Below are 27,170 nucleotides of genomic sequence, written 5' to 3'. Positions count from 1 at the left end.
GAAATGAAGTATTTTTTTGAGTAGCTAACTTATAAGTAAGGTATATTTTCCAACAGAATTTACACCACCAGAAAGTCTATCCAGTAGCTTTTACAAGAAGAAATATTTGTGATAATCATTATTGCTTTTATTCTAGCTTTAATGTCTTTTACCTTTTTCACTGGTGGCAATTCTCCAAGCAGACTCAAAATAACATCTTGAACTAATTCTTCAACATTCAAGAACCTGCAGAAAGGAAGCATTCGACAAGCCCACTCCACTGCTTTCAGACAATGCTCAACTGTGGAGGCATCATATTCATCCTTCTTCAGATCCTAAAAAAAACCCCTTGCTATAGAAACATCAATTGATATAAACAATATATTTCAGCTGAATTACTGATACATTGCAAATTCTAATGATTCTTCCCTGGTCAATAGAAAATAAGAAAGTAATGGCCAAACAGGGAAGTATACAATACAATCTGTCTCTGGGAGACAGATCGAGGTTGCAATGGACCAGAACTTACAGAACATTAAAAAAAAACCCCAAAACCTTTTTTTAAACTATTTTAGGAAATGATTCCATTAATACTCTGCTGAAGAGTCTTTTCACAGTCATTTAGAGTAAAACTTGAGGATATGACTAACCTAGCCATAACTGATTAAATATACTGCATTACAAGGTGGAGTAAACTGTAACTTGAGGTATCATAAATTATTTCTTGGAACCAAGATATTTAAGACAGACAAGAGGCTTCTACGATGGATCAGTTTATTTTGAAACAGTCAGTGCTTTCTATCCCTTTTGTCATGGTTGCACAAAGCACAGAAAAATCTTCACGGAATATTCTACTATTTGAAACAGAGACATCCCATTTATTTGAAGCTTGATTCTTCTGTTGAAGAGAAATTTTGGACTTGTTTTAAAAAGGAGGCAACCTTTGCTAAAGACAGCTGAGTCGCCAGACTAGATAGGACAAAAATCAACATCTGTACTGGTACAGAACATATGACAAATATCATGCTAGTAGTTTCTTTCTTTTTCTTCTTTGACCTCTGACATCAATTGAGAGTGTAAGTAGAGAAAATATGATTAAATTTTAATATTTGCCATTATTATTTCTGAAGTCAGGAAACACCTGAAGTATCTTAATCTCATGAAAAAAAAAGTAGCAAATATTTAGCTAGACAGCAAGTGTAGAAACTAGTGCTCTTCTGGCAGAATCTCTTCAATTATCTGAGCTAAATATCAAGCAAAAGCTCAACAGAAATACTATTAGAAAGATGCAGTTCACACGGACAACACTATTCTGTAGCATCAAATACTTACTGCACAGTATAATACTGTGTTAATTTTGTCCTATTAAGCAAATAAAAGTTCTAACAGAAATTTACAGCAGACCTTTACAATTCTTATTACAGCATTATGCAATTAAAATATATCTTTACTATATTAGTAATATAATTACCTTCTGATTGCTATTATTTTCCCTTGCGGTTTGGTACCGCCTACAATTGTCAGATAATCTTTCACGAACATGAAACATCCAACACAACGCACATAGCTCTCTGAACCAACCTACGACACAAGCATGCAAAATGGTCAGATTCTACTTAAATGAATGAAATAAACCAGCTTGAGATGTTTAGCTAGAAGAAAGGAATTAACATTATCTTAACAGTAGTCAAAAAAATTACTCATTCTTGAGTTTTCAATACTGCTCTGCAGCTAAGCCCTTAAATTCAACTGTGTTCATGTTCTTTCACTTCACAACAATCCAGAACAGTAGCTTTCAGATTAAGAGTTTTGATAACTAACAGAAAAGCTGAAAAGGGACCATGTTTCTGCACACACTGCAGTATACTATTTCAAGCTAGTAAGAGTTTCTTTGCACCTGTGGATTCTCACTTGTGTTCTTTTTTCCAACTCTAAATTATTCTACTTTAATGCATACAGACCTAAAATTTTACAGGTAATATCATCAAACTGATGGTCTCCAGAAGATGTACGTCTGCAGAAAACAGTGCGGAAATTGCAGTAACGAAGCAAAGTCTCTGGGAATGGACTCAGCAAAGGAAGAGATGCTTTCTGTCGTATCTATAAATAGTAAAAATGAAGAAATAAATAATCAAAATAGAAGTAAAACTCAGTTACAAGTTTTACATGCATCACCACTAAATGTACAGCCTCTCAGTTACTAGCAGTGTACTGCCAAGATAAATAAAATTCCTGTAAGCTTACTTTACATTTTCTTCAAATCAGTATTCTGAAAATTCATTTAAAGAAATATGTTTAGGATGAGCTATAGCAGAAAAAATGCTTTTGTTTGCATGGTACTCACGATACTCATGATTACCATGAAATACAAGAGAAACAAAGTATAAGAAGAACTAAGATCACAACTAAGAAACCAGTGTAATCCAACACAGGCCAGGCTGCTGTCAACCAGGACAGACTAGTTTTCCCTCCCATTTCAGCTGGTACTTCTCATCACATCCCCATGCCAGCACCAAGCATCTGACCATGCAGTGAGCAAACAGGGAAGTATTTGTCAGTCAGACCAGCTCCTGATCTAGATCACTGCATGAATGCTGGTACAGGGGAGTTGAGGGAAGGCAGACAGTTACATACACCCCCTTCTCTAGCAACTCAAGCCTCTTTAAGTGGCTGTGTAACAATGACCCTAGAAAAGGCCGAGTTTACACAACATTTTTTAATTAATATATTCTGTGCAAACAAAATGCACATGAGTAGAATGAGATCTTGTAAGTCCTGTGCTCTGTGCACTAGGATGGTCATTTTACCTGAAGTGAGCATATATATTCAACCTTAAGTGATATGGAACACACTTCCAGTTAACAGCTGTAACTCCCAATTAAAATCAGCTTATTTTTTTCTCCATTTGAAAGAAACTAGTTTGCATGTTACCAAGTGGGTATAGAAACACATTAGAAGACACTTTATGAAGCAGATACCCTGTATCTTTAAGTTCTGGTTTCTGAAAAGAATATGGAGTGTAAAACTAGAAGACAACATGCAAAAAACATGACATCAAAGTCCAGATGAGACTGAATGCTCCTGCAATGCAACTGCAAGCTTGTCAATAATATTTATGACTGATAATCAAGTTACAAAAACCCAAATTAAATGCTTACTTTTTGCATAACTTTTCTTGCCCACTTCAGTTGTGCAATATACCACTGTGCTGCAGGGTAGGAACAATGAGCAGCCCGGAAGAGCAAGATAATCCGCTGGAGAACTCCTGACACTTTGTGACGACTTTGTCTCTCAATTTTTAAGAGAATGTCATTGCAGTCTTCCTAAAAAATGAAAATTCCAAGAGAAAAACAAGCCCCAAAATTAGAAAGGACATACACAATAAGGAATCTGACCTAACCACTGTTTCTGCTCCTAAGAATATTTCCCTTCTTCTTTAGAGCATATATCCTTTATGAAAAAAGCACAGAGGCACACATACTTTCTTATCACTATGATGCTCCTTAAGTAAATGAATGGACATGGAAAAAGCAGACAGAAAAATGCGCTGAAAGGAACCAGAGTGAAGATCATGATTATTTCATAAATACCTTCAAACAAAGACCCAAGAAACTTCTATCATGCATGCTTACTTCACTGAGAGAAGCTGGCTGAGGACAGTATAATGGTGGTGCTGGAAGATAAAGCCCATCTGGAACTAAACCATGCAATTTCCTGCTAAGATCCTTGGCAGAATTCATCAAAAGCTGAATTGTCTCTGAGAGAATATCAGTATCTGCCATAACAGCTGCTTTCAGTAGTTCCTGTATTGAACTATAAAGAACATTTGCATCTTCCTCTTCAATGGGATCTGTAAATTATTAAGCACAGAAACACACAAATTAATTGACTCAGTTAATACATGGCCTTCATTCTGAAATTACAAGCCTACATTCTTAGAATTTGCATTTGTCTATTATAGTGTATACATCACATCTACTTGCTTTAAGGTAAGATCTCTCACATTTGAAATCAGTATTCAGTTATTTAGTTTTGGCACATTACAGGGGAAGCTACTGCCTTTCTAGATAGAGAACTGAACTTTTCAGACATGCATTTCCTTGGCCCAAAATTCTGGCAAATCATTCTCACCAAGCAGGCATAAACTGTAACAACTCCTTTATCAGTGAGCACGTGTCCTGGTTTAACCAGGATAGGGGTAAGTTTCCCCAGCAGTGGGGGGGAGCTCTAGCCGGGTTATTCAGATACCATGCGGAGTCACATCCCGGCAGGTCACATTTTCCTGGCGCGGAGCGCGGTGCACTCGTGGTTTTGCACATCGTGCTGCCCACTGCTGTATTTGGTAGCTATTCTGCTCTCTTCATTGCTATCACTATTACTGTTATTGTTATTGTTGTTGGTTGTTGTGTTGCTATTGCACTGTTGTATTAAACCTTTCCTTATTTCAGTCTTGGGGCTTTGTATTTCACTCCCTTTGTGCGGGAGGGGCAGCAGCCGCGTGGTCTCAGACCCTGGCAGGGACTAAACCACCACAGCATGATGATCAAGGAAATAGAAATGTATTTGTTTGATCTCTTTTAAATATTATTACATTTTTCCCTCATCTCACAGAAGTAGCAGGACCTTTAACATACATCATTAATTGGCTCCTGAAATTCGCATATTATACTGCTCTATTTCCATTTCTACACCTCATGCGTGTCTTGAAGTATGTGCTGCCAAATCTTTTCTCTACCTATCATACTTACATACTGTTATATACAGCATGTTACACACAGCAGCATGTCTGAAGTGAAATCCTTGGAAATGAGTACAAAAGAAGAATCTACACAGTGTTTGGGATATGGCTTAGATAAATTATCATCCACCTGCTGACAGGAACTTGAAATGGGGTTTCCAAATACACAAAAAGAGTATTGAATAGATATTGTGCCAGTAAACTTTCTGCAAAATGTAAACAAGGACAGGTTGATCTAGCTAACTGGGGAAATTTCAGCAGTATAGTGTCGTTAGATTATGTGACAAAAAAGCTCCTATATACACATACAAAGGAGCACTGAGACAACAGCAGGTGGGGGAACCTGAATAACACATGAGGGGGGAGTGGGTCTGTACCAGACAATGGAGTGGGGCTGGCTTTGGAGGATGCTATATACAGGCACCAGCAACTTGGGAGACTCAGGTACTGGTCTAAGCCCAGCTACTGGAGGGATCCACATTGTATATACAGCTATGTATATGCAGACCTTCATTCAAACCAGCAAGAGAGGGAAACGGCATGGAATTGTTGGTGCTGTTTGTGCAAGTGCTGAGCCTGTCTGTAGGTGTTGATCTGTGTGGCCAACTGCATACAGCTGTTGTGTATGTGTGTTTGTGTATGTGCCTGCTGGGAGCACATTCTCAGCCTTGCTAGCTGTTGGACCTGAGAGCATGGAGCTGTCAGGCTATGAGATACCACCACCCTCCTCCTTTAACAGGAAGGAAATTCAAAAATTAAACATCACTGTGTAACTAAGTTTAAGTATGACAATGCTTTCCATACTGTTAAATACATTCACATACGCTTCAGGGCATTTTTTTTGTTTGTTCTAATGAAGACTCAGTTTTCTTGCAAACTGAAGTTAATCTCAAATATAGTCAAATAAGGTTTTGGCTGATACACACAAAGAAGACAAGATTGATAATATGGTCCATTTCTGAAATGATCAAAGCCAGAACACAAGCCCCTATAAAATTGAAGTATTTGAATACGTTGTAACAGTAATACACACATTGGAGAAGATGAGGCAATTGTTTCTTTTCAAGACAGTGTGTAACACAGAATATGTAGTGAAATAACATGAAAAATAGACACAACTCTTTATAATTTTATGTACCTGTAAACTGCTTGTATTTAATACATCCTGATGTTTCAGAAGTAACTGGCTCTCCTAACAGAGATTGTAACTTTTCCTGAAAAGTCTGCATTGGTGATAAGCTTAATGGCAGGTGACACTCTGTGTTTTTCAATCTGAAGGTATAACAAGAAACTTCATTAATAACAAAGTAAAACCCACAGATAATCTAATGAAGCTCTGTTAAATGAATAACTAAGACAAAATAACTGATCTTAACATGTTAGGTCCTGCACCTACTAGGAGCCTGGGAATATAAATTTTTGAGGCAAAGGATATGTCTTTTTACAATAAACTTCATGTAAACAACTTTAATATCAAAATACAGTATACTAATTCCAAGCTCAAATTTACCTTGAGAAGTCATCAGAGTTCTGACAATACAGCTGGTAGGCTACACCAATTGAAACAGACAGTTTCCAGTCCCCAAGTCTGTGTGTTAACCACACAGCTTCTGGAATGAGTCCACCAATAAAGAACAAATCAAGAGCATATTCAGCTGTCCATACAGATGAAAGGTTCTGGTTCCTGACGGCTCTGGTAACCAAACAGTGTTGCAGCGGAATAATACGAGAAGATAAGACTGTGACACAAAAAACACATTTTAAAGTTTAAATAAATCTGCATGCTATCAGACAAATAATTTAGAATTCATATGTTCACATTTCTTTTGGATTCATTTCAGTGTACAATTGCTCTTTATTAGAGGCACACCATGGGGTTTATCTACAGCAGGCAGATGCAACTCATGCTATGATATAACTTGTCAGAGAGCAGGCTATTTTTCTGCTTAATGATGTGGATATACAAGCATATGCAAAACTTGCGTGTTGTTCTTACTTAAAAGATTTAATCACACTGATGGAACATTTGCAGGTATGCTACATACACTTAGGATATTCCAAGGGGTAAATGGAGATAAATGGAAATTCTGAGTTTTCCTAGTGTACCCATGTTGTTTGTACTCACTGTGCTGCATACTGCAGAAGACAGGAAGCTACAATGCATTTTCGAGAAAGAACAGGACATTATTTTAAGAGAGTGTATCTAGACAAACTGAAGACAAATTTAGTATCTCCTTGTTTCTTGAGGGCTGGATTTGTTTTCCAAGGTTTTGCTTCCTGGTTTTCCTAGAGAAGTGCTGATCAACATTAACTCTAAGGAACTATTTGCTTCTCTCACAGTTTCCGTTTACTGTTGAGTCAATGACATTATTTAGGGAAATATTCACACTAAACCAGCTTGTGCAATGCATTTTTTCAAGACTGTCTCACCATGTACATGGACATTTGGCTAATGCAAGTATTAAAATCAGATCTTATTTTGTAGGCTTTATCTGGAAAGTTGTCTAATTAAAACATCCAAAAGACCATGAAGAAATATATGCAAATGCATGTTGTAGTACAGAAATATTAAGAATAGTCAACGTATTCTACTACATTGCAGAAAATCTAATCAATAAAAGTAAGTTAATATTGTAGAGAAGTATCCGGCTTTACAATATCAACTTACTAATAGAATACTTGTAGTGCTTCCAAATAACTCTTCATTCCTTTGGACACTATATCACTTTGAAAAATTAACTCTGTAACCAAAATTTTCCTAACAAGGGAAACCTTTAAACAGAATCTCTTGGAAAAAAGAGATAAACCACCCACTGTGATAAATACTAATTCTCAGAAAAATGCTGAAAAACAGGACTTAAACTAGCAAGTACTACTTGGGTTCAACAACAAACTAACTTGACATTCCCACTTGTTCTGATGATACAGTGTCTGAAGCATTTTGGCTTCCAAGAGCTTAACTGTCAAATAAGCAAAAAAAGCTTTCCCCTGGCTTTTTTCAATTTGGGTCATAACATATCACAGACCCAATCCAACTATTTGATAAGCACTGCTTTTCTTGCACTTTTGGGAGGATCAAAATAATTCAGAGCCATATCTTTAGGCAAAATTAGTGCAAGAACCATGAAATTCTAATATTGTCTAGTTCAGGTGAAAAAAATACAGCATCCTTTCACCGGAATATCAGATTTAGATCACTAACCTCAAAGCATGGGAAAAAAAGGGAGGCAGTCCTGAGGAGCAAAGAAGTCCAGGAAGGCTGGACATTCTTCAACAATAAAATCTTAAAAGTGCAAGAGCAGGCCTTCCCTATGTGCCAAAAGACATCACCAGCAGGTAAGACCACTGGCCTGGCTGAACAGAGAGCTCTGTCTGGAACTCAGAAAAAAGAAAATAAGAGAATTTATGACCTCTGGAAGAAGAGGAAGGCAACTCTGGAGGACTACAAGGATGTCATGAGGTTATGCAGGGAGAAAATTGCAAGGGCCGAAGCCAAGCTAGAACTTAATATGGCTACTGCTATAAAAGTCCATAAAAAATTTTTGTATAAATACATTAAAAAAAAAGGAGGGTTAAGGAGAATCTCCACCTTGAGTGCCATCACATGGCACATACAGGACAACCAGTTGATGCGGCCCAGTCAGCATGGGTGTATGAAAAGCAGGTCCTGCTTAACTAACCTGATCTCTTCCTGTGACAAGGTGAGTTGCTTAATGGATGAGGGAAAGGCTGTGGTTATTGTTTGCTTAGACTTTAGTAAAGCTTTGGCACCATTTCCCACAGCATTCTCCTGGAGAAACTGGCTGCTCCTGGCTTGGACAGGCGTACGCTTCGCTCAGTGCTAAACTGTCTGGATGGGTGGGCCCAGAGAGTGGTGGTGAATGGAATTAAATCCATTTGGTGGCTGGTCAGAAGTGGTGTTCCCCAGGGCTCAGTATTGGGGCCAGTTCTGTTCAATAGCTTTATCAGTGACCTGCATGAGGGGATCGAGTCACCCTCAGTAAGTTTGCAGATGACACCAAGTTGGGCTGAAGTGTTGATCTGCTTGAGGGTAGGGAAGGCTCCTCAGAGGGATCTGGACAGGCTGGAGCGATGGGCCAAGGCCAACTGTACAAGGTTCAACAAGGCTCAGTGCCAAGTCCTGCACCTAGGTCACAACAATCCCATGCAATGCTACATGCTTGTGGAAGAGTGGCTGGAAAGCTGTCCAGCAGAAAACCACCTGGGGGTGTTGGTCAGCTGAATGTGAACTGGCAGTGTGCTCACGTGTCCAAGAAGGCCAACAGCACCCCGGCTTGTATGAGAAACAGTGTGGCCAGCAGGACTAGGGAAGTGATCATCCCCCTGTACTCAACACTGGTGAGGCTGCACCTCAAATACTGTATTCAGTTTTGGGCCCTGCGCTACAAGAAAGACACTGAGGTGCTGCAGCATGTCCAGAGAAGAGCAACAAAGCTCGTGAAGGTCTAGAGCACAAGTCTTACCAGGAGCAGCTGTGGGAACTGGGGTTGCTTAGCCTGGAGGAAAGGAGGCTGAGCGGAGACCTTATTGCTCTCTACAACTACCTGGAAGGAGATTGTAGCAAGGTGGGTGTCAGTCTCTTCTCCCAAGTAACAAGTGATAGGACAAGAGGAAACAGCCCCAAGCTATGCCAAGTGAGGTTTAGGTTTGATAGTAGGAAAAATTTCTTCACCGAAAGGGTTGTCAAGCACTGCAACAGGCTGCCCAGGGAAGTGGTGCAGTCACCAACCCTGTAGGTTTTTAAAAGATACGTAGATGTGGCACTTAGGGACATGGTTTAGTGGTAGGTTTGGCAGTGCTAGGTTAACAGTTGGATTCGATGATCTTAAAGGTCTTTTCCAACCTAAATGATTCTGTGATTCTATTCTATGGATGACATAATTCAATTGCACACATCAACTATTAACTTTAATTACCAAAAACATTTTCAATAATCAAGTGATGCAAAACATTAATCCCACACACAAACACACCCCTCAACAAAAATATCTGGAAAACAAGTTATTTTATCTTTTGAGTTAATGGTGCTGAAACTATAAATCACCAAGTTAAAGCATAACAGACAGCATTGATATACATGTAAAGTATAGTAAGAGTTAAGCCCAGAAAATTAAACTGCTTTTAGAGAAAATACCTTGTTCCATGTGAAGTGGATGCAGGATGTCAACATTATGTGGGGGAAAGATATAGAGCAGCTGATTTGTGAAATAAGCGGCCATGAATCGTGCCATGGATCGAATCACAGCCATAGCAGTTTCAGTATGAACATCTGTTACCATCCATAGTTCATGCTGAACATACTTGGTATCTAAAAAAACAGATATAAAATTAAAACATTATGAGGAAAACTATTTTAAATTTGAATGCTAAAATTGCTTAATCACAGCTGATAAAACATTTTTTTAAAACAAGCAAACTATGGTATTACTTAATTTCATAACAAGCTTTCAGGACTTACAGAGCTTAATCTTTCACACTAATTATACATTACATTAATATTAAATAGACCTCTAGTGTCTAAATTTCTATCAGTGCTGAGTCAAAAAAAACCTGTTTAAATTTGGAAATTTAGATTTCATGCTCTGACTTAATAGAAAAAAAGTTACAAGCATCTGCAAAAAAATCCCACTGCCAATTTAGGACTGGTAATCAATCTAAAATCCACTATTTTATCATGTTGTATCATAAAAAAAAATGTTAAAAAGAAATCACATCATTTCGCCCCTATTTTTTTCATCCAAAGTCTTTCTTTGAGCAGCTTTGAATCTAAGAACATTTAACAGGCCATGCTTTCACCATTAATTATACACTGAAAGTTGTCTAAACACTCCAACAAATGCACCTAAAAACATCTGAGGATGGGAAAAAGATCTTTAAAGTCACCAAAAGCAGACTTGAGCCCAGTGTAAAGAGAAAAGCATGCAGTCAAGTGCGTGCATGTGATGGCACAGAAGTTAGATACATTATTCAAACAGTATCAATATACCTTATTATACTTTTACGCAATATAAACATACCAGAAAATTTTTCCATCAGACTCACTGAGAGCTGTGATCGCCTTAGAATCTCTCCTACCAGATGATCACAGAGTCCCTGAGCCTCACACAAGTTGTACTGATACAGGTGGCAAAATAATATTGCAAGATAGTATCTAGTCTGAAGAAAACATGTTCTTTTTCCTCCTGCATTGAAAGATAAAAAAAGCGCTGAAGTCCAGTTGGAAAAGAAACAATAAACACAAAATCAGACACATCAGTTTGAAAGTACTAGTTCCTCTGTCTCCAGAAACATAGCTATGTAAACATATATTGTAAGAAGAAGCAGAAATCAGCAGCAGCTATTTCAGGATACATGATCCTCCTACAGTCTCTAAGTTACTAGTGAGTTAATGCTCATCCACAAGTTTTACTTCCAGAGATCTGGCAGATTTCAAAACAATACAGTGTATAATTGTTAAGACAGAGACAAAACCAGGAGAGCTCAAGGGAGCCTAGCCTTCAAAGAAGGGATGCCCGAACAGTGAAATTGCTTAGACATCCACCAAGCTTCCAATATCCTGAATACTTTCTGCACGATAATCTCATCACAATAACCAGCAAAAAAATTTTCTTATGATCCTTGGGAAGAGACTCTGGAATACCTATTTCAAATCAGCTCGTAAATAAACTCTTAACACAAATTATTTTGTTTCGTTACTTCCCAAACACTAAGTCTTTAGATTTTACAGCTACTAAAGGAATTGATTTTTCTTCACCTGTTTTTCATTGTCTCTTTCCTGCTCAGAAATATACCTAGAGCTTTTCTTTACCAACTACTTCATAATCACGAGAAAACTCTGAATAGAAATGCATGGAATTTTCTCAGGGGGCAATCAGACTCAGCTTTTGACTGGTCTCTACTCAAATCCCAGCTTCATTTCAAATATGCATCCTTTATGTGTCTTTCTCCCTTTTTCTGAAGGGCAAACAGAGAGTCACAAATAACTACATAAAGATTATACAATTTACTCCCTCCACCCCACAAAAAAAAGATTTTATCCCTTACCTTTTGCCTTGATTTCACAAAGAGATCTCTTCCAAATGTCCACAGATTCTCTGTATGAGCCTAAAAGGAACTTCTCCTCTCCTATAAAAGTCACATACATAACAAATTAAAAGCTCTGCATAGTTGGTTTACATGTGCAAATACATATGCACTTACTTCAATATTACAGATTTATGAAAAGCAGAGTAAAATATGTCAGTCTCCAGCAAATTTCTATTCTCAGAGCTAAATTTAAGTTTTGAGCATCTAAGAGAAAATTACTTTGAATACCCCTTCCCACCTTTTAATTGCTAAATCACTTTTAAATGAAAAAATCAATTCAGGTTATAATCACTCCTACAAGGTTTTCAGTAATTAAGTTATTTAAGATTACACAAGGTTATAAGTGTTAACTATAGTTAGAAACTTCAGTATTCAAAACCCACACTAGTTTATTAATGAGTAAAAGCATTTTCTCTTATCTGTTTTCATATTTCCTATGATGTGGAAGGTGTTTTTTCATTGTAAAAAGCAGTTGTAAAATTATTTAGCAAGCTGAACATATAGATTCTTTTTCAGTGTAAAAGCACTTTCAAACAATAGGTCTATGGACTGTTACACATTTCATATTTCTAAATGTCACTTCTCCACCTCTATTCCCATTCCAATTTTTAATCCATTGGTGAATTCCTACATATTTTGACAGAAACGTAACTGTAAAAGAGCACAGCTCCTGGGCAAAGGAGAATGAGGAAAAAAAAAAAATAGTGCTACCATAGAAGAAAAGACAAGGACAAATTTGCCACTCTAGCCTGCTTACCAGCAGCTAGCCAGTTCAGGTATTGCCTGGCCCATCAGCATATACATTACTCTAGCTCATCCATAAACTGTGCCATGGCTATTTGGCAAACTGAATGTAAACAAAGAATATAAGGAATGGGCAGAAAGGAAGGGTGGGAAGTTGCATGTATTGTCAGGATGAGTGAAAGAGACATGAAAGAGCTAATGTATTGTACGGAGTGATGTAGGAAGAGAAGATAGAAGTATCATTAAAGGAGAGAGTTCAAGAATATGGAGAGGAAACAGAATTGTGGTGAGAGACATAATTGGGAAGCTGGGCTTATTAGTGTGGAAGGGGAAAGGAAGGTAGAGCATAGGACAGTAATGTGTACGAAATTAGCCAGAAACATACTGTTTGCAAAATAAATATGCTAGGTTAAGTCTATTACATTAGATTAATATGCTAGGTTAAGTCTATTACATTAGGTTATACTAAATTAGGTGCTTAGTGGTGGCTGTCTACATTCATGTACACAACATGCTCATGTCCACAGTGATTACATGGAGCGAACACGATTTCTACACAGAAATCCAGTAAGAAACACACTGTGATGCCCATCCACTTCAGAGGAAATAACACAGTACAAATAAAATGAGAATTCAGATCCTGTGTTCAGATTCTCTAGGACATGATTCAAAGCAAACTGAAGTCAATATAGTCTTTTATTTAGCTCAACAAGCTCTAAAGATTATAATACGATCTACAGGTGTACTGGGACATCAAGGGAGTTCTGATCAGAAAAGTCTCCCTACTAACTTTTTTACCATGCAACTACCTAACATTTTTAGTTTGTTCCAAAGTACTAACCAGATACAGAATTAATCTTCAAATGTTTTTCTAAGGTCGCTCCTGAAGATTGGAGGGTTGCTTGTATATGACTTAAAAGCGATGAGACAACAGACTCTTCTTCTGCATTCTTGCTCACTTTTCTGTTCAGTTGCATCTGATACCAAACCACTTTCTTATACAGTAATTGCCACAGTATGATCAACCTGTAGTTCAAGAAGTATAGTACTATGAAAATCAGAAGTTAACACAGATTTCTTACTTTCTTATATTTTGCATTATGTATCTGAAAACTAAATTATATTTTATGTTAGCTATTTCCTTTACTTCAATGACAGGGAAAGAAATAAAACACTTTTTGCCTTGGTTTTTGCTTTTTTGACCAACAAACACTGATTATTCTGAATTTGCGTAAACATAGCAATCTACTTCAAGCACCCAAATGCACCCAAAATTAATCCCTTGTTATCAAAACTATGGGGAAATGAAATAACCTAGATAAATCTCACAACATGTATCAGTGTCTCTATAGACAAAACTGATTAAAAACACAATGAAAGCATAACACAGAAAAGCAAAGACAGGGAAACAAAATACTGCAGAGCATGTTGCTGCCAAGTCCCTGCTGCCCAGCACAGTACTATTAGATGTATCAGCTCAGAGATTTAATAAACTTGCTGATACAAGCAAATATACATTGCCAGGGACTTGAAAAAGTTCACACAGAACTGCAACACATCTGTATCTTCTTCTCTAGCACTACTGCTTCGATTATTAATACATACAGAGTCAGTCATATGCACACTGCTCAGTACCTGGAGCACATTTAATTAAAACGTGGATTACCTTTGTAGAGACAACTGAAATTTGCAATGAACACAGTACTATACTTTAAGCTTATTGAAGAAATGCACTTTACTGTACTAAGAATAAATTTGTGAGTTATAATGCTTCTTAGGCTGTAAATCTCTGGAACAGCTTGCTCATATGATTAACACCCTTGGATTAATTTTAGTTCTGCAGCAGAGAAATACTCCAGTGATGATACATTTTCCCAATAGTTGGATAGCACACTTCAGTTTAAGCATCTTTCAAGTTTATGTGTATATATTCAAAGAAGAAATAGCTCTGATAGCTTAATAAGTTTCTACACACTGGGGTTTTTCTTGTTATACCGCAACACCATACGCATCATCAAGTGCAAACTTTGCTGACTAAACTGACATTGTAGATATACTGTGTATGAGCAGCCTCTTAGCTCCATAGTTTAGAGAAAGGAGGGGAATGGACAGTAAAAGTTTCTTAAGCTGCAGCACATGGATCAATGCTGCACTCCCAGACCTGGTGTGAGCTGTTAACCCACCAATTATCTCTGAACTGACTGGCAGTAATTAGTTAAGTCACCATAAATGAACTATATTGAACTATAGGTCTGAGCCCTAATCTGCATGCTTTAATAGATTATCATGCTTTTCTGTAGAGTGTAACACAGAAAAGAAACCAGAGAATGTTGTAATTACTGTATAACTGAAAAATAAAATTGCTGTTCCAACATAAAGAATCACAGAATCATTTAGATTGGAAAAGACCTTTAAGATCATCAAGTCCAAACCATGTCCTGAATGTATCACATCTACCATCTTTTAAATACCCCCAGGGATGGTGACTCCAGTTCTCTGGGCAGCCTGTTCCAGGGAAACCCTTTCAGTGAAGAAACTTTTCCTAATATCCAACCTAAACTTTCCTTGGTGCAGCTTGAGGCCACTTCTTCTTGTCCTATCACTTGTTACTTGGGAGAAGAGACCAACACCCACCTCACTACAACCTCCTCTCAGGTAGTTGTAGACAGCAATAAGGTCGCCTCTCAGCCTCCTTTTTTGCAGGCTTGTTGTGACCCAAGTGCAGCACCCGGCATTTGGCCTTATTGAAACTCCTACAGTTGGCCTCAGCCCATCGCTCCAGCCTGTCCAGGTCTCTCTGCAGAGCCTCCCTACCCTCGAGCAGATCAACACTCCCACCCAACTTGGTGTCATCTGCAAACTTACTGAGGGTGACTCAATCCCCTCATGCAGATCACTGATAAAGCTATTGAACAGAACTGGCCCCAATACTGAGCCCTGGGGAACACCACTTCTGACCAGCCACCAAATAGATTTAACTCCATTCACCACCACTCTCTGGGCCCACCCATCCAGACAGTTTAGCACTGAGCGAAGCGTACGCCTGTCCAAGCCAGGAGCAGCCAGGTTCTCCAGGAGAATGCTGTGGGAAATGTGCCAAAGCTTTACTAAAGTCTAGGCAGACAACAACCACAGCCTCTCCCTCATCCAGGCGGCTCTCCTTGTCACAGGAAGAGATCAGGTTAGTTAAGCAGGACCTGCCCCATCACCTGGTTGTCCTGTATTTTTTTTTCCCCATGCACGGGTTATTCATACCTTTTTTCTGTTTTTGCATCATGGTTTACTGCTTGAGGAGGCTCTCTAAGCAGAGATTTCAGTGAGCTGAATTGCTGAGGAGTATTCTCATCAAGAACTAGGAAAATAGGCACAGTGAGGGAGTCCAGTTCCATGAGATTACCATGAGGAGATGCAAAAAAATTCTCATACTGTAGTATGCACATGCTACTTAGAGTGTGAGAAACCATTTTCAAAAGACAGAAGCATGCCAAAAGGTTTTTTGAGAACAACTGATCTTGTTGCTGTATAAGCATTAGTTTTAAAGTTTGTAATGTCATCTTTGTCACATGCCCAGTCAGACTGGCTCTTGAATGCCAGTACAAGACAGTTAAACACTGCTGAAAATAGCTTAGCACAGAACGCATCCAGTGAGTATTCTTCACAGACTTGTTTAAAGATGCATCCTGGTTTAGCAATGAACATTTCACAAACTGAAGAATGTTGAAAAAATGGACAATGCAGTTCACTGTGTAATTCAGCAAAGTATCTTTCTCTTCCACATTTTTTGAAATACCTATCTGCCATGCAGCAAGGAGGTTTTTCTGAATGGTATGTAGTTCCACTGATAATTTATCTTTCTCTTCAGTATTGTCTTTTGCATGGATAGTATCAAACATTGATGCAAATTCTAAGTGGCCTTCATCAGCTTTACCAACAAATGAATGTATTCTTTGGCTACAGAAGCTGGAAGGGCTATTGCAAAACTGCTTTTTGTCATCTGATTCTTCTTCATAATCCTAAATCAGACAATTAGAAAAAAAAAAAAAGTTTAATTCCAGTCTGTTGAGAGAGAGCATAGTCTTCAAGAAATCACCAGTCAGTCTCACAAACAAAATCTTTATGCTTAATTAACTTTCTTAATTGCTAATAAGTTTAATTCACAGCAGTTTCATCTAGATCTCAAACTAAATGTAGCTATTTGGAATAGTTGTGTAGACAGAAATTTAATACTTAACAACAACAACAAAATATTACACTGTAAATACAACCGAAAGTGAAACCGTATCTTTTATTAAGCCCAGAGAATGAGGAAGAGTTTTTGCCAGCTACTTGTAAGATATAAGCGCCATTCAACAAAAGCTCAAAAACTTCAAAGAACAAATCAAAAACCAAAAGCATGAAATGGAGTTAGGAAAAACTACCCAGTAACTTTAATCACAGAGCCATTCTTCCAAAAGTTGTACAAATTTTGGAATTGATGGAAGAATCCTCTAAAAATCAGGGTATCTTCTTTAATAAGGATACTGTACTTCTTATTAATATACTTTACAGCCCCAGTATATTTACTACTGTAATATTACATTTTATTATAAAGTGAAGCTAAAGTATTAAACTACAATAAAGTGACATATATGTAGGTTAGTACGTATTTTTCAAAAAGTTAATGCACTGCTGAAAGAAATAAGATGTTTGAAAATAAAAATCAGGTATCAGTTGAGAAAAATAACTATATTCCTGGAACCTATAAAGAAAATGAGAATTTAACCAATATTGAATTACTTTAAAATATACCTAATAAGAGCAAGTATACCTGTATTATTTGAAAAAAATTTATTCTTTACATTTAGAATACTTCAAAACTAAATCATTTGCATAATTTTAAGTGGAAAAATGCTATTAAGTACCAGTAAATCCATGGTTTTCTCACTCATTTCTGTTGTACCCTCTTCCAGGAACTTCGGAATGGTGGAAAAGATGGAACTTTGGTTTTGAGCATGTTGTAAAAGACTAGCTTTTAAAGACAACAGCGATCGTAAACACAGATGTCTCCCTTTAGACTAAAAGAAATAACAATAACACAAAACATTTTTCTCTAGCAAGATCAAACCAGACACTTTCTATACAAAACAAGGAAACTGGTACCTTCTGTAAAAAGCTTCAGTTTAAAAGTCCCAGACAGAAGGGGAGAACAGGTCAGCAGGCATATGCTGCATAGAAACTATCATTTGAACATGCTTCAGGAATGCAGAATTTTCTCAGCACCAGACAATTTTACTTTGCTTCATGCTGCAAGAATCTGCTTTCTTGATCCCTGAAATGATCCTACAAGTTTGCCAGCACGTAGGGCTTTCCTGCATTCTTATTAGGAATACATCTCTTAAAATCCCCAAATTCTTGCCCACTCTTCTAGCTTATGCATGAACACCATCATAACTCACTACTCCAAAAATCCAAAATACGAACTGAACTGGAAGAAAAGTTATACTCCATCTGCAAAAATTCTGAACTTACTATATTATATCTTATGTGGTTGGCAACAGTTGCAGGACCTCTTCTTTCAAAGGTTTCCCTTCTCACAGACTTAGCTCAATTTAGAAGTGACAGAAAAATAAACAAAAATGCTTTAAGCAAGCTTTAATTGACAACCTCAACTCAGGACGTAGTGGACATGTTACAGAGCACCATCGGGACTGTTGCTGACTGCTCTAAAACAGCAGTAGCCTAAAATAGAGAGATTTTACAGAATCCTTTCTGCATCGTTCCGAAAGGATGAGCTGGTCAGAGTAGCCTAATTCCTGTCAATGCTCTGAACCAACTCTATAGATACAGAAATCCCAATTTCTTTTACAGTTCCAGAAAGAATACATAGTGGCAGTTAAAATTGTCCCCTTTACTACATTTTACTGGAATGTCACCCAGACATCAAAGGAATAAAATTTCAGAGAAATCTGTGTATTCATTGTTTTCCAGAACAACAGTATTATCAAAACAACTTTATAATTCGAAGGAATTTATACAAATATCACAGTAAACTAAATTGAGCCACTCAGTTTAAAAATCAGACATTTATACACATGAAGCTTTTTACTTAAAGCCTACAAAATAATTCATAACCTTACCTTGGAGTTCAGTAGATTCTGACGGATATTTTCAAGACGTTGGGTTGAATCAAGCAAAAGAGATCTTATAAATCCTGACGGTGAAAGGTTGTTAGGAAATCTGAGCACAGTTATCATGTATCCATCAGAGACGATAAGGTACGGTAATCTTGAATGTGAAGCAACAGAGAATCTCTGTCTCATAAGGTCACTTTCAGAAGCTGAAGAACCAAGAGACTGACTAGAGTCTTGACAGAAAGAGTGCTGCTGTCTAAAATAAAGATACATAAAAAAATCAGCAACTATCATATGTAATAATCATCAACAGAATAGAGAAAAAATAACTTAAGAACATTTAACACCACTCACACTACTGTCCCAACAGGTCCATTCAGAATTCTAAGGAAGTGTCTGAATTTTTGCAGGATGACCACTCTGACTAACACTATTTATGCCTGCAAGGTGCCAGGATTTTGCTGTAGTTGCAACTTTTTAAATTTAGGTAAAAATAAAACCAGCTTTCAATATTCTTTTATTATTTCATTAATAAGTATTACATGTATTTTTCCAGAATTTGACTTTAAATTCCTGTATCACACTTTCTTATCTAGGTCTTATTGTGTATGCCAAGTGCTTGAACATGAAATTCTAAGAAGCTTCTAATAAAGTCATGTATGAAAACCAAAAAAATCCCTCAAGGTCTACATCTTACTATTTCAGACTCAGTTCAGACACTCAACAGAAATATTTCATATCAACACACAGGTCTTCCGTTGCAAAAGAGATCTTACAAAGTCTTTTCTTATAAAGAAATCACTCCTTACTGAGTTCCAGAAAGCTGCGTTGTGCATGTACTCTAATACTAGCCCTACAATGCTTTGAAATAATTGTAAAATTACTGGGGTTTTTTATTTATTTTTTAATAGTTTGAAAGTTAGTTGATTATTTGAAAACAAAGTAGCTGCATACATGCATAAATAACCATAATTAAATTATGTTAATATATTTTAGTATCTGATTTTTCAACCAGACAGTGTAAAAAGGTACTAGAATGCTTTGAATGTTTTCATGAGATGTTACATTTACACACTATCTGGCTTTAGTCACTCAAATTAATAGGATTTTACATGCAAGTATGTTATTTACAAGATTTGATATGGAAATGTGATATAAAGTTCTATAGGTAAAATTAAATAGCAGAGAAACACTGCTAGATTAAAATAAATCTACATTTATAGTACTTCTGTCACTTTAATTTTTAATTACTATTAAATCAAAACACTTTCAAAAAAACAATCACTTAATGCATACTTACACTGTCACAATGCCAATTTTCATGACAACAAACCCATTATAAGAAATAGAACTATGAATGAGAAACAGATATTGAGAACACACATGAAAAGCAAAAGAGTGAATTTGAAAGATGAATTTCATGTAAAATTGTAAAAATATGTTAGAAAGTAAGAAACGATCATATGACAAAAACATACATACATTTTCAAACCCCTTTACCTGTATGTTATTAGTGGATGAAATGGAATAAACTCTGCAGGTCCAAATTCTACAGAGCAGCCAGAAGTAATCAAGGTCAGCAATTCACCCATACATGTCAATAAAATCAAAGATCCACGTTTTAACATGCAAGCCAAGAAAAGGCTATCAGGAGTCCAACTCATATCACCAACCCAGTAAGATCTAAATTGGGCAGGAAAAAATATTTTTCTGTCAAACTTATGTATCAAAAGGTTAGAACAGTTAAAAAAAAAAAAACAAAAAAAACTAAGCAAAACACTTAAAACCACCACACAAAACCGAAAAATCCACAACAGCAGCAAAAACATCAATTACTGACCTAACAAACTTGGATGGGACCATGCTGTTCTTGCAACTACAACCTTTAAGGCTACCCGAAACAGTCAGAAAATTCAGTGTGTTTAAAAACAAAATCTGAGTTGCCTAGAAAGAAAAAGTAATTATAAAGAAAACATAAATATTTGTACCAAAGTGTCATTACTGTAAAAAACAATTTCTATCAGCAAGTTATGCATTACATTTGAAGTACTGGAAACATTATTACACATGAAAGTGACACTGTACTTCAGTATTTACTACTATTTAGAGTATTTATTAATTTCTATGCCCACTTCTACATTTGAAAAATAATTAGATTATTATATACTCAATATATAATTCAATATTCTTTTTAACGTAACTTTTTCTAAGACACTCAAAATAATAAAAAGATCACTCTTCTCCAGTCTTGTTGGTGAATAACAACTGGAGCTTTGAAGGACTGCATCATCGCATCCTGGTACACTAAATAAACCTGTCCATATTCCCTGTCATCACTAGCACTAAAAACTACATGAAGATTTGGCCTCTGAGTTGTTAGAAGTAATAAAGTTATGAAGTAGGAACATAACCTCCAATACATGTTAGGCTGAGGCCTGATTGAGAATCATCTAGAATCTTTGCAGATACCATGCAGGAACTGAAGTTCATTTATTTATTATTTTACTTGTTAAGAGATTAGAAATGACATGAGCTTACATGGACTTCTTAACTGAACAGCATTCAAAAAATTACAAGTTGTGGCAGAATTTTTTAGCTATGGCTATCAATGTGAATATAATCACATGTATCAGTAAGAATGCTGAAAAAACATTATTAAATCCTTGTTACCACTTCATTCAAACTGAAATATTAGCTTAAATGACATACTGTCTATCACTCATACCTGTGGGTCAGTTTGATTAACAGCTACTGCAAGTAGAAGTCCATCTCTTGCAAATGCACATATCAAGGCTCCTCTTGACTTTACAGACACACACTGAGGAACCAAATCAACAAGAGAACAAGTCTGCTGTACCCAGTGTATCTGGTATGGAAAAGAACTGAATACCAAAAAAAGGAAACAAAACCAAAAGGTTAATTAGTTAATGCCGAATGGGATGATTCATACGTAGTAAAAAACCATCCAAGACAAAAAAACACATAGAGCATGAACAATACAGAAAAAACAAATCTATTTTCTTCAAAAACCTTACAAATGAAAAATATTTTGTATTTACATAAGTTTAAAAATTATGTCTTGTCACTGAGAATTATTTTTATGGGACATAAACAGGGGCTATATGTACAGAACACGCAAATAAATACAGATGCATACCATATAATTAAGGCACTTATGTTTTAGTCAGGAACAGCGTAACATCATCCAACACAGGAATACTCAGAATTCAAAAATTAAAATCTATCAACAGTATGCTGCTCTGAGCAAAGAATTTGTGGATGCCCCATCACTGGAAGTGCTCAGTCAGGTTGGACTGGGCTTCTAGCAACCTGATCTAGTGAGTTGTTCCTGCCCGTGGCAGGGGAGGGTTGGACTAGACGATCTTTACAGGTCCCTTCCAACCCAAACCATTCTATGATCCAAAAAGATTCAAAACGTGACAGAAAACACAAGAAAGATTCCATTTGGAAACATGACACCTAACAGACCAAAAAATAAAGCATTAACATGAAAAAAATGAATTAAACAATAGTAAGCAATGAAACTGAGCAATAGTTGGCATAAATTGTGAGTAACACGCCTGAGAAATCCAGTTACAATTTCAGGCTGCAAGTACTACAGTATATATATGCACACTTCTACACTGGCAACGTTATGCTCTATTTCATTTTTTGGATTACCAGAAAGGCATCACCATGCTACTGACAAACTGAGCAAAGAGTGATGCCACTTCATAGGGCAAGGAGGATCATTACTAAATTAGCATAACTTAACAAAAGCAATTGTACCACATCAAGTGTAGGGCAAAATTTTAGTAAGTTACCCAAGTTACATCTGCAGAGGATATATCCATTTAACTTCATACATCTGTGTATCTCCCTTAGGAAGCGGAATGGACTATAATGTGCTCAAGATTATTCTTCAACTGCATTTTTATGTGGTTATATCAGTATAACTGTTCCAGTATATGGTCCCAGCACAGATAAGGAAACTCACACACACACTCTTACATAGTCTAGGCGTGAGATGACAAGGGGAACCGAAAGCAAAATATACAAGTATCCATAATAAAAAAGAGAAAGAGGTATTCAGGGTATTCATGGCTGCACCGAACGCACTAGTAATAAAAGAAACTCTGTTAGCATGATGCAAAAAACTGGCTGACACTAACACACGTCTGTGTGCAGGCATAGCCACCTACACACCGTCATAAATACACGCAGTTTTATTTAGGTGTAAGTTAGTGATGAAGTATGGAATACATACATAAATCCATATATTGCCCACATATATGCATATATAATGCAGCACACTATGAACATAAATATGCAACTTAGGTAGGTGCTTTTAACCATAAGCTAATTGGACATCAATGTAAATGTGTTCAATTGCAGCTCTGAATCCCAGCTCTAAAAGCACTTCATAATAAAATCTTAAGTTAATGTAACTTTAAGTATCTTTGAACTTACCTAACATATTTAAAGCTGTTTTCATGCCATCGAATAATCAAAAATGTGAGCACCAAACATTCTCCAGAGTAAAACACAAAGGAGCACAAACAGCAATCACCCAGTATCTGTGGAAAAAGGAACACAATCAAAACCAGAACAAACCCAAAAACCTGGTTAGACACAATTTTCTCTTTAATTATTTATACATTTAGGTCAATAGATATTACAATTCAGATTAAGTAACATAATGTTGTCATTCAGAAATACAAAGGCTGGTCAGAATATCACTGGGCCAGATAAACTTTGGTCTGATGCAGTATGGCTGTTCTTATGTTGTCATAAAACCTAATATGAACTGAATGATTAAGCCTACACACAACACTGAAGAGGCATACAACGCTTTCAAAATTCACTGTAGCTTCTGTGGTCTAATTTACTGAAGAGATTAAATAACTATTTTAGGGCTTATTTTTTACCTCATTTTGTATGAAAGCAGCATGCACTCCAGTTTCTTTTTCTTCAGTAGAAGGCAACATGACTGATTCATCAGGCAAAATTTGCGTCCAACGGCCAGAAGAATTTTTATGAGAGGATGTGTTTTCATGTTCTGTGCTCTCCCACAATAAGACACATGCTGTAGGAGTAGTTAATAGTGCCTTTCTGCCATCTCCAGATACAAACAAGTACAATCTCATTAAACACTCTGGGGAAAAAAAAACCAAACACACACACAATGTGCCAGAATTGTTTCTTCTCCTCTGTTAGAATTAGATTTAAAAAGAAAGAAAAGAGGAAGAAAATTTATTTTCTTCTCTATCAAAAGAAATCCAAGCTGCCACCTTAAATATCTGTTTCCAGCTTCATCACTGATAGTAGGCCTTGGGCACCAGTAATGTCAGATGGGACACCCATTTTTATGCATTTTATGCATTATCCTTCCCACAAGACTCAACCATTAGGTTTGTTTCCTGAGACTGTCTTTCCTGAAATCCATCTGTCACGAAAACTATTAATAAATGCCTAAGTGCTCTAGTAAGTTTTTCTACAGTTAAAAACTAACCATTAAACATTAAAATATTTACCGTATCTAAAAACAAATTACAATCTACAGAAGATTACTAAATGCAAAAAACTGCACAATTCAAGTGATAAACATAACATTTGCCAAACCTTAGCTAGCACACAAATCATAGAAATGCAAAATGATATGAGAATACAGCTTTTACTTGTGCAGTAACACTTAAGAAAAGGACAAACCACTTTTGCTCTATTCTATTTTTCAAAAGACTAATTGAAAAAACCTACCTTGTGCTGCTTCAACTGCTTTCCTAGACTCTTCAACCGTTGGCACAATTTTCAAGCAGTCCTGATCTTTATTCCAAAGAAATAGTTCTCCTGTTGTAAGTATTCCTGCCAACCAAGCACCTGTGTTCATCAGGGGAGAGATGTTTTGGAGGATATTATTGTGAAGTACTTAAAATTACTTCCATTCCATCTTGGCCACAGTTCTAAAGCCGACAGTGAACTGGCAGATCCATTAGAAAGTCTACCTTACTAAACGTTACAACTACAAATAAAATAATATGTTTAAAATATGTAAGATATGTTACTTAACCATTTCTTGATGTTGTTAAAACAACTACATTTTTCAACAATGGCTGCAGCTGAGGGATTTTCTTCTTTGTCTTCCCTGATGTCAGGTTAATTTCATTTATATGTTTATCATCTAGAAGAAAAATAGCCTCCTTTTCCTGTTGAAAAAAAAAAAGAGCATTTCACTTTTTAAAATGTTATTTTCTACGTAAGTCTGCAAAATAATACTGAAATAAAAAATGTTAGGGAAAAATAATTTTAAAAAAGATGTTACATCTGCAGTTACCGTATTAACTTAATTCTTTGGCATATTTGCTTTACAGTACAACATCACATGTAGCATCAACCTACAATGATGATGACTTCAGTTCACGTGTTTCAAACTATTGAACTAATCATTATTAGAAAGTTCTTTGAAGTACCTCAACTGACCTGCTTGCCAACAAATAAAACAACAAAGTAGATGCTAGTTATCTCATCCTGTAGTGTTTTAATTTAGTAAGATTTTTGATGGTGATTTCAATAGAAGAAGGAATTGGCCTTATATGGTCTTAATATATTCTTAAACTCAAATCACATATTAGAAGAGAAGAAAAAAACTTTAGTCTCATTTCATCAAAAAAGCTTAAGAAAGCATGTCTTTGAACAGATACAGGATGGAATGGGAAAAGGTTTTGTTGACGATTTCCAACAACATACTGCAAAAAAGGTTATGAAAAACTAGAAATCAAAACAAGAATCTCATGTAAGGGGCAGGTCTTTTTTTGGGGGGTGGGAAAATAAAAAAGATTCCCCACTGTTTACCTGAGAAATTTTGAATCTGCAGCCTCAAGTCAATGAGACCAAAAAATAAGCCATTTATTTAAATAGCTCTTAACTGGGATACATTCAAATGACTTCCTGAGACTTTTTTACCCCCTGCCCTATAAACAGAAGTACAAAGTATTATATAATTTAAAACTTTGCAGGATTTTGTTTTGTGAATAAAAGTTCATTACACTTACCTGTCCAATCCATGAGATGCGAGGCCACGGTTTTCTTTGCTTGATACACGTAGAGATGAGAACATCTAGCTTAATCTCCATTCTTATTAAACCAATAGGTAACCAGCACAAAGAGCAAACAGGGGCTTTTTCACATATCTATAGAGAATTCGACGAAAAAAAAATGAAGTAAGTTTTTATTATTTGGGGGGTGGGAATAGAAGACAGGAATCTAGACACAAACTCTTTTAACTACAGCAGCTTCCTGCTGAACACAACAGACGCTTACCAAACTAAAACAGCTATTTGCAGTCTAGCTGTATACAGATTACATACTTGTTCCAGAAGGAGTTAAAAGAGCCGTAACACAAAAAGTACCTTGCTAGAAGCTCTAATAAGAAGGCAGAAAGCGAGCAGAACATACTGCAGCCTCCCAAGCGCAATGTATCATCAATTCAAGCGATGTACCAGCTGGGCTCCTTGGGCACAGAGGGCCGGCTGGGTTTCAGACCCGGTCCCAGGCAGAGGGACTGAGCAGGGGCAAGGCATCCCCGTCCGGAGCCGCCTCGGGCCGCAGGGTGACGGAAGGCGGCAGGGCCCCCCAGCGCCGGGGGTCGGTGCCAGCCGCCGGGCTGCTGCCGCACGTTTCGGGGGACTTACCTGGGGGGCGGCAGAGCCCCCGAAGAGAAGCAGAGCACGGGCAAGCCGCTTACCCCTAGGTAGGCAGTACAGGGGGCACGGACTTCCCCTCCCTCCCCCGGGCGCCATCCACAAGAATCCCACCGCCGCTTTCGCCCGAGCCAGGGCAGAGACGGACCCTCAGGCTAGCTCCGGCTCTCAGGACACAGACAAAGGGCGACGATGCGTGCCCAAACTGACGCTCACCACAACCGGCCGAGCTAGGGCGCTGACGGGCCGCCGCCGCCGCACCACCCCGGAGCCGAGCCCCGACCCGCCGCCGCCGCCCGAGCCGCGCTCACCCGCCGCCGCACCGGCCCCCGCCAACGGCTCCGAGGCAGCAACCGCAGGCGGCGCGCGGGCAGCGCAACGCGCAGGCGCGCGGCCAGCCCCGCCCGGCCGATGGTCTCCGCTCGGCAGCGCTCGCGGGCCGTGGCGGCGGCGGGTTTCCCCCCTCCACCCCGCCGCGTCTGCCTTGGGCGCCCCGCGTCCCCTGGCCGGGCCCAGCCCACGACTGCCCTCTGCGCCTTCGCCTCTGAACCTGCTGACCCGAGAGGCTGGGGAGAGGTCTCCCGCGTTTGGAGAGAATTGCCCGCGGAGACGCGGTGGGCACCTCTCCCTCAGCGGGGAACGCCGCGCGCCTGGCCTCTGCCCTGTGGCGAGAGCCCGGGGGCAGTCGGGCACGCGGGTGTGGGCCCGTAGGGCACATTTTGCATCGTCGTTGGTATTCGGAGATGGGGAGGGGGAAACACAGCTGAAGAGACCAACGCTCCCTATCAAATACAG

General features: G+C 37.8%; 1 protein-coding gene across 1 annotated transcript in view; it reads right to left on the bottom strand.

Moving 5' to 3' along the window:
* The window catches only part of CPLANE1 (ciliogenesis and planar polarity effector complex subunit 1), a 59,627-nt gene extending 32,927 nt beyond the window's left edge, over positions 1–26,700 (bottom strand). Inside the window, exons 1-23 of the mRNA XM_074856063.1 lie at positions 26,592–26,700; positions 25,728–25,865; positions 24,746–24,881; positions 24,436–24,555; positions 23,607–23,833; positions 23,149–23,255; positions 21,404–21,560; positions 20,519–20,622; positions 20,179–20,361; positions 18,685–18,934; positions 17,470–17,622; positions 15,824–16,581; positions 13,410–13,594; positions 11,783–11,863; positions 10,756–10,920; positions 9,873–10,046; positions 6,228–6,456; positions 5,856–5,989; positions 3,612–3,829; positions 3,138–3,302; positions 1,941–2,079; positions 1,451–1,560; positions 153–314 (exon numbers count right to left, since the gene is read on the bottom strand). Of these exons, the coding sequence (XP_074712164.1) occupies positions 153–314; positions 1,451–1,560; positions 1,941–2,079; positions 3,138–3,302; positions 3,612–3,829; positions 5,856–5,989; positions 6,228–6,456; positions 9,873–10,046; positions 10,756–10,920; positions 11,783–11,863; positions 13,410–13,594; positions 15,824–16,581; positions 17,470–17,622; positions 18,685–18,934; positions 20,179–20,361; positions 20,519–20,622; positions 21,404–21,560; positions 23,149–23,255; positions 23,607–23,833; positions 24,436–24,555; positions 24,746–24,881; positions 25,728–25,808 (4,038 nt within the window). The 5' untranslated portion in view covers positions 25,809–25,865; positions 26,592–26,700. The remainder of the gene's footprint in view (positions 1–152; positions 315–1,450; positions 1,561–1,940; positions 2,080–3,137; positions 3,303–3,611; positions 3,830–5,855; positions 5,990–6,227; positions 6,457–9,872; positions 10,047–10,755; positions 10,921–11,782; positions 11,864–13,409; positions 13,595–15,823; positions 16,582–17,469; positions 17,623–18,684; positions 18,935–20,178; positions 20,362–20,518; positions 20,623–21,403; positions 21,561–23,148; positions 23,256–23,606; positions 23,834–24,435; positions 24,556–24,745; positions 24,882–25,727; positions 25,866–26,591) is intronic.
* Between the last annotated feature and the right edge of the window lie 470 nt (positions 26,701–27,170).

Source organism: Strix uralensis, chromosome Z, assembly GCF_047716275.1.
Source record: "Strix uralensis isolate ZFMK-TIS-50842 chromosome Z, bStrUra1, whole genome shotgun sequence".
Classification (NCBI taxonomy): Eukaryota; Metazoa; Chordata; class Aves; order Strigiformes; family Strigidae; genus Strix; species Strix uralensis.
The sequence above is the reverse complement of the archived record's forward strand: the minus strand, read 5'-3'. Positions and strand labels throughout refer to the sequence as shown.